The following is a 12,646-nucleotide window of genomic DNA, read 5'->3' on the forward strand; positions in this document are numbered from 1 at the left end:
AGTGTCACTTTTACCATCTGATCTGATATTAGTTCTCTTGTATTCCCCCCACCTCTTTGGGCTTAAGAAATCTATTAAATGTTATCACCGCTTCCTATTTTTTTCCATTATGATTAGTTGGACACTCCACCAGATGTTTAGACTGGCATTTTAAATTTGGCATTTTAATCCGCCTATTGATTTCTTTCCAAGGACCTAGGATAGGCAGATTCTTGCAAATCTTCCAATGCACCATTGTTGCTAGTTTGTCATGGCATTGTTTGTAATCTATCATCTGTGTGATCCTATTGAAGTAGCTAACTAGGTGATCCACTGTTTCTTCATCTTTTTTGCAGAGGTGACATTTGCTGTCTGTTGCTGTCTTTTCAATTCTGGCTTTGTATGCATTTGGTCTTAGCCCCCCTGTCTCTTTCTTCAACTTTCCTGTTCTTAGCCATTGTCAGGTTTTATTGTTGCTTGTGTGTGTGTGTGTGTGTGTGTGTGTGTGTGTGTGTGTGTGTGTGTACTGGCCATATAATACTTTGACTTGCATGTCTCTTTTCTGTTCTTCATTTGGTCTTGTAAGCCAGTTTGTTCTGTTCAGTATTCAGTAAATCTTCATATTGTATTAGCTTCAGTGGATCTTCTTTGTGCCCTTCAGATATTCTTCCAATGCCAATTTTTTGTTCAACTGTTTGGTGTACTTCCAACATTCCACACCCATGTTTCTTGTCAAGTGGAGTCTGTCAACTTCATTACATGGATGAAGGGAATGATTGTTATTAATTTTTTGTTCTTCCTATTCAAGGCTTTTAGTTCTGCTTGAGTCCAGCCCACTATTCCAGCTAGATACAGTATCTAATGACTCGAATTGTGCAGGCATTAATCACTTAGAGGGCATTTCCGGCACTGAGTGTGGACTTTAATATCTTATTCACTCTCATGATTTATTCAGTTCTTCTTGACTTCAGTGTGCATTATGTTATCATCTTGGATGATGCCCAGGTATATGTAGTGATGGTCTTCATCCAGACATCAAGTTATTTCCATAGCACCTAGCACTTTCCTTCAGTTTTCATGATTTTTTCCTAATGATGGTGAGAGTGGCACATTTGTCAAGTCCAAACTCCATTGCTATACTTAAGTTGCATATTTGGGCAGTGTTGAGCAGTGATTCCATTTCAGATGGTGTTTTTCCACATTACATCCGATCATCCATGTAAAGGAGATGGGATAGCCTGACAAATCTTTCTGATGTTTAATATCCATGGCCTGGCTTGTTCAGTATTGTTGACAGAGGAATCAATGCAATGACAAGCAGCATGGATTATAGTGAGCCTTCTTGAAAGATTCCTTTCTTGATATTAGCCTCTCCCAGTCTGTCATCATTGATCAGCAACTGTGTCTTCCATTGTGCCATTGATTTTTGCATGAAGTGTTTGATGTTTCTACTGTCATTTCTAGGCACTTAACTAGCCAATCATGTGGCAGAGAGCTACAATCTCCCCCTCCTCTGCTGTTTGGTCAGTTTCTGTTTTGCTGAGATGGAGAAACCTTCTTTTCAACCAGATGCTGTTGGACTACCTCAGGTACAACATCACTTAGCAATTTGAAAGTTGTTGGTAAGCAGGTAGTTGCCTGGTGTTGCCCTTTGTTAGCTCTTTCATTATCAGATAAGTTTCCCCAGCTGTTAGCCATGCTTCAGTTTCACTTTCTTGAATTATGATGTTAATTTGCTTGGCTATGAGTGGGTGCTGACCAATCAGATGTTTCATGCTGTTGTCAGGATTCGGTGCAGCACTCCAAGCTGCATTCATTCCAGTGCTGACAGCTGTTTTTCTTCACCTCGTGCTGACCAATTCTTGATCTTTCTTGCCCTTTTCTCCACAATTTCTGCTGTTATTACAAGTTCTTTCATTTCAGTTTATTTTTATTCCTATCCAACTTCTTTTTATCTAAGCTGCATTCTTGTTGCATTTCTTTGGATATTCCAAAGAATATAAACTTGGTCCCAGAACTGCACAATTTCTTATTTGTTATAGGTGTTTAGCTGGTCAATGCAGCTTCTCCTCTACTGATGGATTGGGAGAAATGTTTCTGATTCAAATGAAACTAGAGATTCTGCCTGTAGCGTACAATTTGAGCTTCATATCTGCTGATCTTCTTGGCTATACCTGTTATTTGCTGCTTTCTTGTTTTCAGTGGTTCCTTTTCTAGATGATATTTGTCAGGTATTCTTTGATCTTCTTATTCTTCCCTTTCATCTGTTCTATCTTGTTTGCACCTGATCATACATTGCTGATCTTATTTTCCAACCTGATCTTCCATTTTGGGGATGGGTTACTTAGCCATGTTTCTCGTTTGTTGATTTTGCATCCAAGGTCTTCACTTATGACTGTATTTCAGTTGGTTTATTTCTTGCAGTGAGCTGGTGCCTGTATTCACTATTACAGTATTGGCATATTTTAAAAGTTGTACCAACTTTTTTTTTAGAACAAGCTTCAATGCAGGCAGCCTTATTCTCTTGTTTTGTGGAGTTTTAGATGCTCTGTTATTTTTCATTTCAGTTAGCCTTGTTTTTCAGTTAGATGAGTTTGTTCTTTCTGAGGAGAAGACAGAGAGAAGGTACCTAGTTTGGGAATGAATTAGAGGGTGCCTGGTTTGGGAATGAATACATCAATACATTCAAAATTATTATTAATTAATCTCCTATGTCAAAGCATCTAGTAGCAGATTACAACATAAGCAATGATATAATAGATATCAGTACATTAAAATGATATTGAAAAATACTCATTAAAAAGGTATCAGGGAGAAATATGGATACTGTTGCCCAGTCATGTATCAAGAGAGCAACTTCTGAATTCAGGAATATTAAGATACCAGCAAAGTCTGAAGATGTTCAAAGCAAATATTGAAGGCACTTAAAAGTGTAGCACATAGCACTAACAATACCAAGACATTCTAAAATTTTTCAAAGTTCAAAATTTTGGTGGAAGAGGATTTTTAAATCTGAATGGATGTAAATAACTTTTAAAAGTTTATTTGATGCATCATGATGCCATACTAAGGGAATCTTAAAATCTTTCCATTTGCCAAACCCAGATAATGCATGTAAACTATATAACCTAATTTTTATTTTAATTGCTATGCAAGGAGAGAAAGTTTTAAAGTATTGAGGAATAAGAAGCTTCTGATAAGTCAGGCTTACTGGATCTGAGAATGCATTTAATTCACCTAACTATGGAATTAAATAATGGATGAGTTGTTATGCAAGTATTATGCATATTGTAAGACTGATTTCTTTTTTAGGAATGGCCATTTATTATGCTTTTGATGCACTAAAACATTGGAACTCAAAACTGAATAGTTTGCCCAAGCATTTTCAATATAATTCTATCAGTCTATATTCTGCTCAATCTGCTAATTGTTTTTAAATTCAGATAAAAAGGAAATAGTTTAAGCCAACTTTGCTTCAGTAGAAATTCACAAGCAGAGAAGCAAGATTATACATTTCCTACTTCATTAATTCAGTATATGAAAAATAGCACTCCAAATTCTCTAGAAACCATAGATACAATGGAGAAAAATAATTTATCTGAACTGCATACTTTCCAGGTTTGAGATTTTTGTATGGCAGAGCACAATTTGTTATGAGAAATAAAAAAAGAAAAACTGTAGGGCATTCAGCATAAAACCAATAACTGAATTCATTCATAAGCTTACAATAGTTCTTTTTTCCATTTAAATATTGAAACAAATACATAATACATCTATATAGCTTACATGAACTTTGGTACAATTTTTTCCCCACTTCATAACATCAGCATGAGGAAGAGTATCTTTGGAAAATCAGGCAATGGACAGATTTGAAATATATGAATCCCAAATGGTTCAGATTGTTATTTTATATTTTCCTTTCCTTTTTTTTCTGTTTTTTTCCTGACTCTTATCTCCAATAATTATTCCAGATTAATAAATAAATTAGAAAAGGAATTTACTATAAGATCTTGTTAAGTCTTCATTTCTAGATAAAAGAATTAAAAATATTGATAAAATCTATGTGATTAGACAATTATGTAATAAGAATGTATTGAGCATCATCTAACCGTAACCTTAAATCCTTGGAACAGGGAGGGCAGAAGATAGCAAAATTTTCCCAACAGTAAAAGTTGCTCAACAATGAAGCAAACTATTTTGCTTTTGTTGGAAGTGCTTAGACAGAGGCTAGGTGGTCACTTATTGGGGATGCTGTAGTAATGGATTTCTCTACAAGGGAGGAAATGAAATATGTTCTGAGTTTAACAGAGTTGAGAATAATCTGCTAACACACAGGTTCATCCATCTTTGGAATTCTTCTTTATTCATTTCCAAAATTTGACTTTTAGTAGCTTTGTTTACAATCATAAAGTTCTTTCAGCATGCATCTAGAGTCAATTACATTTGAGATACTTTCACCCATTTTTTTCTCTTAATCCAGTGCCTGAAAATGGTGTTCAGCATCTTAAAATACTGTATATCTTCTTTTCCACCCAGGATAAATTCAGTTTGAGATTCTTCCTTGTCATTTTTCATCAAACTAGTAAGAATCAAAATTGTTTTTTTACTCATGCAATTTCAAACAGGTATCATGTTCTTCCTTTGCTGTAGCTTTTCTATTGATCTTCCAACTTTCCATTTGTGTTTCTACTCAATATTGAAGCACTGAATTTTCTTGGTTGCCAAGTCCATTCAATCCCAAATTGGGGCTGAAGAAAGTTAAATCATTACCTTCGAATTCCAAATCATTGTTGATTATCTTGAAAGCCCCTGGCCCCTAGCTGTGCTGCATTTTTTTTATTTTTTTTTACCAAAGAGTTCTTGTACAATAAAGATTTCCCTCTACCCAAAGTATCTCCACCACTCTTTATTAAATTTGTCTGGCTTTTTCCTCAAAGTCCTCAATTATTTCTGCCTAGGAAAATATCTGCACCTTTCTTTAAAAGAAGAACAAGGACAATCAATATGTTGAAATCCTGTGTCTAGTTCTTTGAAATCTGACTAGGGTCACCCTGGAACATCTACTTTGTTTGAAAATTGTATTCAGTCCCAGTTGTTTATTGGTGATGTTAGTAGATTTCCAAGTTTCAGGAAAAGGCTCTGATGATGGGAAAGGTAAAAAAAAAGGGGGGGGGAGATGATGACTGGCAGCAAGGTGGATGGATTCAGTTGCAATGGTGATGAGGGCACCATTGGGAGATCTAAAAGATCAGGTAAGGGACAAATTATAATGGAGAAAATCTGTGTGGTCGCTAGAAGTCAAAAATGACTTAATGGCACATAGTCATGCAGTCAAGATTTCCAAGTGGAGATTCAGAAGGTCATGCACTTTTCTGCTTTACAAAACAACATCCCAAACTCTACCCCATCCTCATCCTACTTCTACCCAAAAAGAAATGTTGTAGGGACTTATTGAAAAGTCCATGACTGCATATGGGATAACTACATTCATCTGTCTCCAAATGCGTTATTTATATAAGACACATTTATACAAGTTATTCTTATTGGCCTAATTTTAATATTTATACTCATAATCCCTCCTGCCTCTACAGTGCTTTCTCCAAATTTCATGCAAATATTATTTTGAAAGACTGGACAGTTTGAAAGCAATTCAAGCTAACAAGCGCAAAAATCTAATCTTCACACCCATGCTCATTTGCTTTATAGATGGCAAGATGACAAATCTAGGAAAATTAGATAGTATTTTTAATGGCTTCGCTGAAAATGCATTTATGTGAAATGATCACATGGCAGACAAAATGTTTGCACATTTTTCCTATAACCAAACTAAGCATAGCCCATTTTCTGTGCAATTCCCACTGTTATATATGTATCCTGATAGAAAATCCATTAAGTTATTAAAACATTTGAAATGTGGGAGTGGCAAATCATTTTGAGTTATTGTTGAGCCAGAAATGGCCCTGCATGAATATTAAGTTCCTGGAAATAGAAATGTCTAACTAATAACTAATGCTGAAAGTTCTAAACTGTCATCACTGAATATCAAATTAACTTTTTCTAGTAGAACAATAGTTAATCTGCCCTGGGTGTGGTCTAATTCAAGTCTATACTAGTTTTCTCTTTGTTATTTTTTAAGTATTGTTTGTTTGTTCATTCGTGTGTGTGTGTGTGTGTGTGTGTGTGTGTGTGTGTGTGTGTGTGTGCATTTGAGGGACATTACAGCTGAAAACACTGCAGTTAAATACAAGAATAGCAGCAAAGAATTTCTCCCATTCTCCATTCTCCCATTAATAATATAATTAAATATATTATTTAAACATTGGATTTGAACATATTTTTGTCACCAATTTCCCTGAAGAGTAAAAACATTTACAATATTTTAAAAACAATAATGCCCTTCTGGAGATTCCCCAATTATTCATGGTACCATTGGTATCAACAATGATATCAACATCTCTAATGTTATTTCCAACTTGTCAATTTTGAGATGTGTGGACTTTTTAAATTCTGGGAGTTGAAGTCCACACATCTTAAAATTGACAAGTTTGAAAAATACTGTTTTAAGCAACCTGTTTCTCTCCAGGGTTGCACACTGAGAAAAAAGATAATTTCTTGGGGGATACAGGTGATTATGCAGTGTCATATTCTACTATGATGTCATTGCTGCAAAAAGTATTATAGTTAAATCTTTAGAATGTTATGAATATTACTTCATAACAGCTTGTGCAAATACATGTACAAACAGCCTAAGATGCAAACAGTAATCCTTATGTTTAATATTTTGGAGATATTTGAACATATTTTAGTTGCAAAGTTAGTAGTTTTTTTTTCTGAGGGATTCAGGGTTTACTGCAGGCATTTTTAATCATTTGCAAAAGCTTATCTTCAAACACACACTTAAAAACTATGAGAACACTTTTTAAAAAGCTTTTAAAAACACATTAGTATGCAACTCTTTACTCTCAAATGTAATAAACTTCATTATAGATCAATTTTATGCTGAAAATTGGCAAACTAAATTATTTCCCTTGCTAACTTATTCCTCGTTTGACCTTCTTCATTTCCGCTTGCCTTCTATTCATCTGAAGGTGCTCTCCATGTTATTACTGTTCCTTATCTTCACTTTCAACTAATTCTTCATTTTGACATTTTACAAGCTCAGGGAGATTCCTTGGCAAGAAACATTAAAAGAATGAATGGGAAAAAGATGTAAGTAAAGGTATATGAATAGCAAAGAATGGATTTTCAACACCATATATTACACAGGGAGATTTTTGCACCATGCTCGATTCAGTGAGAATCACAGATCATAGCTCAATGTTAACACTTTCCTAGTAACTAGAAATTCCCACGGCACTGCCATTTGTGCAAATTCCTGAGGAACCGAATTATTTTTAGTTCTGTAGTCTTGATTATGTGCCATTAAATCAGTTACAATGTTTAGCAACCATGGAGACAGTTCTTTTCTGGGGTGATCTATCCCAAATCTGATCTTTTGGGGTTTTCAAGAATGTACCTATTGCTATCCACCTTTCTAATGGTCATCCTGTTATATTTTTTTCTTTCCACCTTTTCCAGAATTATAGAGGATGGGCTTTTGCATAATGTATGCAGAATACAGTACTTGAGCCTGAACACTTGTTCCTCAAAGTGAGAATTCACTCAAAGTGAGTGATTTCTTCTACAATTGTTTTTTCTCAACTATCCATGGAATTCTTAGGAGTCTTCTCTAACATTAAAGTTCAAAAATGCCAACGCTCTTTTTATCCTGTTCTCTTTTCTTTGAAGATAGACACATCACAGCATTTGACTGTGCAAGATCTGTTACCCTACCGTTAATCTGCAACATATTTCTTGACATCTGACTCCTTTATAGTTGATCCTAAAAGACACAAACTTCAGTATTTTGTCAGTTCTAATACTGCTTGCTCTACTATCACTGCCTTCCAGTCAGCCTTGACTCCTAGAATAGTCCTAGGCAACTGCCTAGAATAGTCCCTGCAATTTTCTTGGCAAGATTTCAAAAGTGGCTTGCCATTGCCTGCTTCTGAGGGCTGAGAGAAAGGGATTGGCCTAAGGTCACCGAGCTAGCTTTGTGCCTAAAGTGGGACTAGAACTCAGTCTTGCAGTTTCTAGCGTGATTCCTTAACCATCACAACAAACTGGCCTCACATTTATTGTTATTGCCTTAATGTTTATATTTAATCTTACTCCCTGTTTCACTGTGCTTCTTGACTTCTATTACTAGAACTTGCAGATCATATTATTTCCATCTATCAGGGTAGCATCACCAGCATATGCAGGTTATTGTTTGTTCCTCCAATTTTAAAATCATGCTCATCTTCCAATATATATCTAGCATGTAGCTTGAATACCTAAGGAAAGGTTACTCAAAGGTGTCTCCTTTGCTGACCTGGCGCCAGTCTGCTTCACCATGTTTAGAGATCTTCATATCTAACAAGATATCTAAACAGAATATCTAGTTCTCACCATTCTAAAACCAATTGGTGCAATTTGTAATTGAAGCTAAATATACTGTATGCCACTAATTCTTATATTATGGTCTGCCAGAAGTTGGATCAAGATTAACTATTTAAAAACTTTTTGACAATAGCAAAACCTTCAAGATTCAATTTGATAGTACTGTAGAGCAACATCTAAAGTATGCAAATAGCCATTTTCAAAGATGGCATTTCAAGACCAAATATTTTTGGAGGAACAAAGTTGAATGTTTACTTATTATTTCCCTCCAGACACTGATTGCCTTAATAGTATACCTTTCTTTTCCTTTGCAGATATAATAGTAAAAAAAGATAACTGCACTATTCTGCAGAAAGCCCAATAAAATCATGGAACCAAAGGAAAACAGTGTAACTAAATGATATGCAAACTAAATTTACACACTTTCAGGTTCTCAAAATTTGATCATACTCAATATATCTGATTATTTTGCTGCTATTTGATCACATGGCATAATTAAACTGTCAAGAACAGTGATACTGATTTTGTGTGCAAGTATCCACAAACAATAAAAAATAAAGGAATAGAACATGAACAATGAAATAAATTGTAACAGGTTAAATAATATTGCATATTATTTACAATCTATCTCATTCTATCATGGTTTATAAAACATTTAAAAGCTTAACAATTTTAAGGTGTTGTCTGAATTTATGTTCACTTGTGATGGATGCTTGTCACATTGCACAAGCAATTAAGATCCAAATCTCTATAGAAAAATGGATCCAACTAAAATAGTCCTAACCCAGCTCTTGTAAGAATATTAATGGTACAAATAACTTAAAATGAATTATATAAATTAATGTTTACAAACTACTCTATATATTGTAGAACAGTTTATTACTAGTTCATTTGGACATTACTGATCACATCCCACTGGATATAAGTTAACCTGGTTTTGAAGAACCATAAACGGGTAGTAGAAGGGTCAGAAAAATCTGTATAACCTGCTTAGAGACAAAGAATAGACTTTGGATCAAGCTATGTCTCCCTCAGTCTCATATCCACTAATGTACCACATGGTGTGTTATTTATTGTATGCCTAGAATTAATTCTACCTTTTTCGCAATAGAAAAGGATTATATTACATAAAAGTGTTACCCACTTTAAAAGCAAAGCTATCAATGAAAAATTTAAATAAATGAAAAAGTGTGAGAGCTATGTTTTGTGAAAAGAAATAAACACATGAGAAAAGGCTTAAAAATAATATGGAAAACAGTCTTAAAAAAATTTCCAAACACTTTGGGGAAAAAGTGTTCAATGATTAAAATACTACTTTATCCCCGTTGCTTCAACTCTCAATTTGCAAAAGAGGCAACTTTTAACATTTAAAAAATTCACATTTTCAAAATAATTCTAGTCACCTTCCAGCCAGACCATTTTAATGCATTGTATATGGGACTGCCTTTGAAAACTTTCCAGAAGCTTCAGCTAATGCAAAATGCATAGATACCAGTTCTTCTAGAATACACATTACACCTCTGGTCCACAAACTGCACTGGTTACCAGTCTGTTTCTTGCTCCAATTCAAGATACTCTTTTTGATCTTTAAAGCCCTACATGGCATAGGATTGGGTTATATGAGGTATCATGGCTCCCTCATCTACCTATCTTACCAGATCCAGCAGAAAGGGTATGCTGTGGCTCCCACTGGCTAAGGAGCTACAGTTGGTAGGTCCTAGGCAGTGCGCCTTTTCTGCTGGGGTAGCCCGTTTTATGGAATATCCTCCCTCCCTAGTTTGGTATACATTGTTTTTAGCTCTGTTGTACACCACGCAGTCACTTGTTTGTGAGATGAGTGACCACATAAAATTTATGAATAAAATAAAATGTTTTAAACAATCATATAAACCAGCAACTCTTGTCTATTCAGTCACTTTCCAGTAAAATGATACTGAAAAAATCCACTCCATTTTGACTCCCTTGTCCATCACTCAGAAATGTGAGAATCATATGACAACAATTAGCTGACCAATGATGAGGAAGTGAACTGAGAAGTACAAAATGTACAAAAAGGAAAAGATTAACCTTTGGGATATCTTATGTGACGGGGGTCCTATGTTTTTGCTACTGTCATTACACAAAGCTGTTAACATTTGTCAAGAACCTACAGCTGCCTCAAAAACGGTTCATTTCTTGTGATGAAATGGTCATTAGGACAACTCATAAAATTATCCTGAAATCTGTCCTAGTATATGTCTTTCAAAAAGTTTTTTGGACCTGCTTTCTTGCTGTTCCAGTAGACAAGGTTATTACCAAAGATAAAGTGCAGTGCCATTAACCTGAATATTGTCCATGAATATTATTCTTCATTTTTAAACTAATGGGATGTTTTTTTTCCAATGGACAATATGTTTGGATCTACAATCAATTTAATCAATCTCCATACTATATTACCAAGAAATAGTTTGTGAGCCTGTTTTCCACCAGATAAATTAAATATTGAGAAATTAAAGGAAATATATGGCAAAAGGATCTGAAGCAGGTGCACAAATCTAGGATAGTCTGCCCATCATTTGCTTAAGAAACCTATTTTATTATTCAGTAAGTAATAAATTTATTTTTTCTATAATCTTACATTAGTCTTAGAAAACTTTCTTTGGTGACAAGACAAATGAAAATAAAATTAACACAAAGGGAATACAGACAGAAATATGTTTATTGCCAAAATAATATTAATAATAATAATAATGGACAAAAAAAGACAACAGAAAGTGGCTGGAATAATGACATATTAAACTAAGAATTTAGAAACATCTTACATTCTGCCCTAATGGCAGCACAGTTAATAAGGGCAAAAGGTCTTCTTGCAGCTCGCTTCAGTTGTAAGGTATTTCTGCAAACCTGGCGGGCAAGTTTAGTCAAATATGTAGTATGAAGAAAGAAAGATTGACGTGTCTTCACTGCAGATTTTGGACTACCAGTGTTCCGGACTGGTATGCCCTGAGTTGCTTGTCGTGACATATGTGTTCGGACACACGAATCCTGAAAGAAATAATAACAATAATAACAATACTGCCACCCAAAGCCAATGGTTTTAGATGGGCAATTATACAAATCAATTTTTTAAATATAAATTACTCTTAATTTTTTGGTCTATCATTGTATATCTTGTTTTTAATATTTTTAGTCTATAACTGCCCAGAGTTGTTGGGAGACTCGTGACATATACATTTAATAAATAACAATAGCAATAATAACAGTAACAACAATAAAAATTACATTGAAGTTAAACACATTTCTGTCTGGAATCTCCTCTATGCATTGAATTCCGTCTGTGCTGGTCCTCTGAAATGATCAAGAACAAACCTAAAAGTTCATTCCATAGAAAGGAGTTTTACAAGAGACAGGCTGAGGCTGAGGCCGAGTGGACGCTTTGCAATATCCAACAGGAGGTTCTGATGTTCTGGCTCCCTGCTCTTCCGTCAGCTACCTCTTCTTTAGCCATGGCCTCTTGGATGTACATATTGCTGTGGCTGAAGAATAAAACAACTTCATTTCCCTACTAGGCAAGATATATGATGAAAATTTATCAGGCTACCCAAGCTGGAGGAAGAGGAGTCAGAATTGAGACTGATGATCTGGAGTTGTATCAGGAAGAAAACAGGCAAGACAGAATGGGGAATGGAATGTGGGTACAGCATGGTTGGCCAAGTAAGTGGGAAGTGCAAGAAGGAAATTATTCAAGGAAGTTATGTCTCTAAATACATACGTAACTACTACGATGTAGATATAATTCCAACACATTTGGAAAGTACTAAATTGGGAAATACTGTAATTTAGTAGCATACACAAAACTTGTAAAAGTTATCTGACTAAGCCATACAATTGTTTAAATATAATTTTAAATTGTACACTGTATCTTTACAAAGGAAAATGAAGCACATGAATTAAGACGAAATAGCAAAGATGCGCACATGAATTAAGACGAAGTAGCAAAGATGCTAAGTACCACCAGCAAAGAAGCATTACCTCTGTGGTTTGATTGGGTGAAAATCTATCTTCATTTGTTAGAGTTGGCATTTTAAGACCACCATATTTTTTCCAATAAATCCAACATGGTGCACATAATCTACACTGCATGTTGGGTGGACCCCAGGAATACCATTGATGCGACTGTGTAACTAAAAGAAGAAGAAAATAAAAT

At 34.9% G+C, this 12,646-nt stretch overlaps 1 protein-coding gene across 1 annotated transcript in view; it reads right to left on the minus strand.

The window, feature by feature from the left end:
- The window catches only part of MTA3 (metastasis associated 1 family member 3), a 131,813-nt gene that overhangs the window by 36,838 nt on the left and 82,329 nt on the right, over window positions 1-12,646 (minus strand). The window contains exons 13-14 of the mRNA XM_070948489.1: window positions 12,472-12,623; window positions 11,262-11,484 (exon numbers count right to left, since the gene is read on the minus strand). Coding sequence (XP_070804590.1) covers window positions 11,262-11,484; window positions 12,472-12,623 — 375 coding nt within the window. The remainder of the gene's footprint in view (window positions 1-11,261; window positions 11,485-12,471; window positions 12,624-12,646) is intronic.

The sequence above is a fragment of the Pituophis catenifer genome, unplaced genomic scaffold (assembly GCF_029215685.1).
Source record: "Pituophis catenifer annectens isolate HBS135680 unplaced genomic scaffold, rPitCat1.0.hap2 SCAF_1, whole genome shotgun sequence".
Lineage (NCBI taxonomy): Eukaryota > Metazoa > Chordata > Lepidosauria > Squamata > Colubridae > Pituophis > Pituophis catenifer.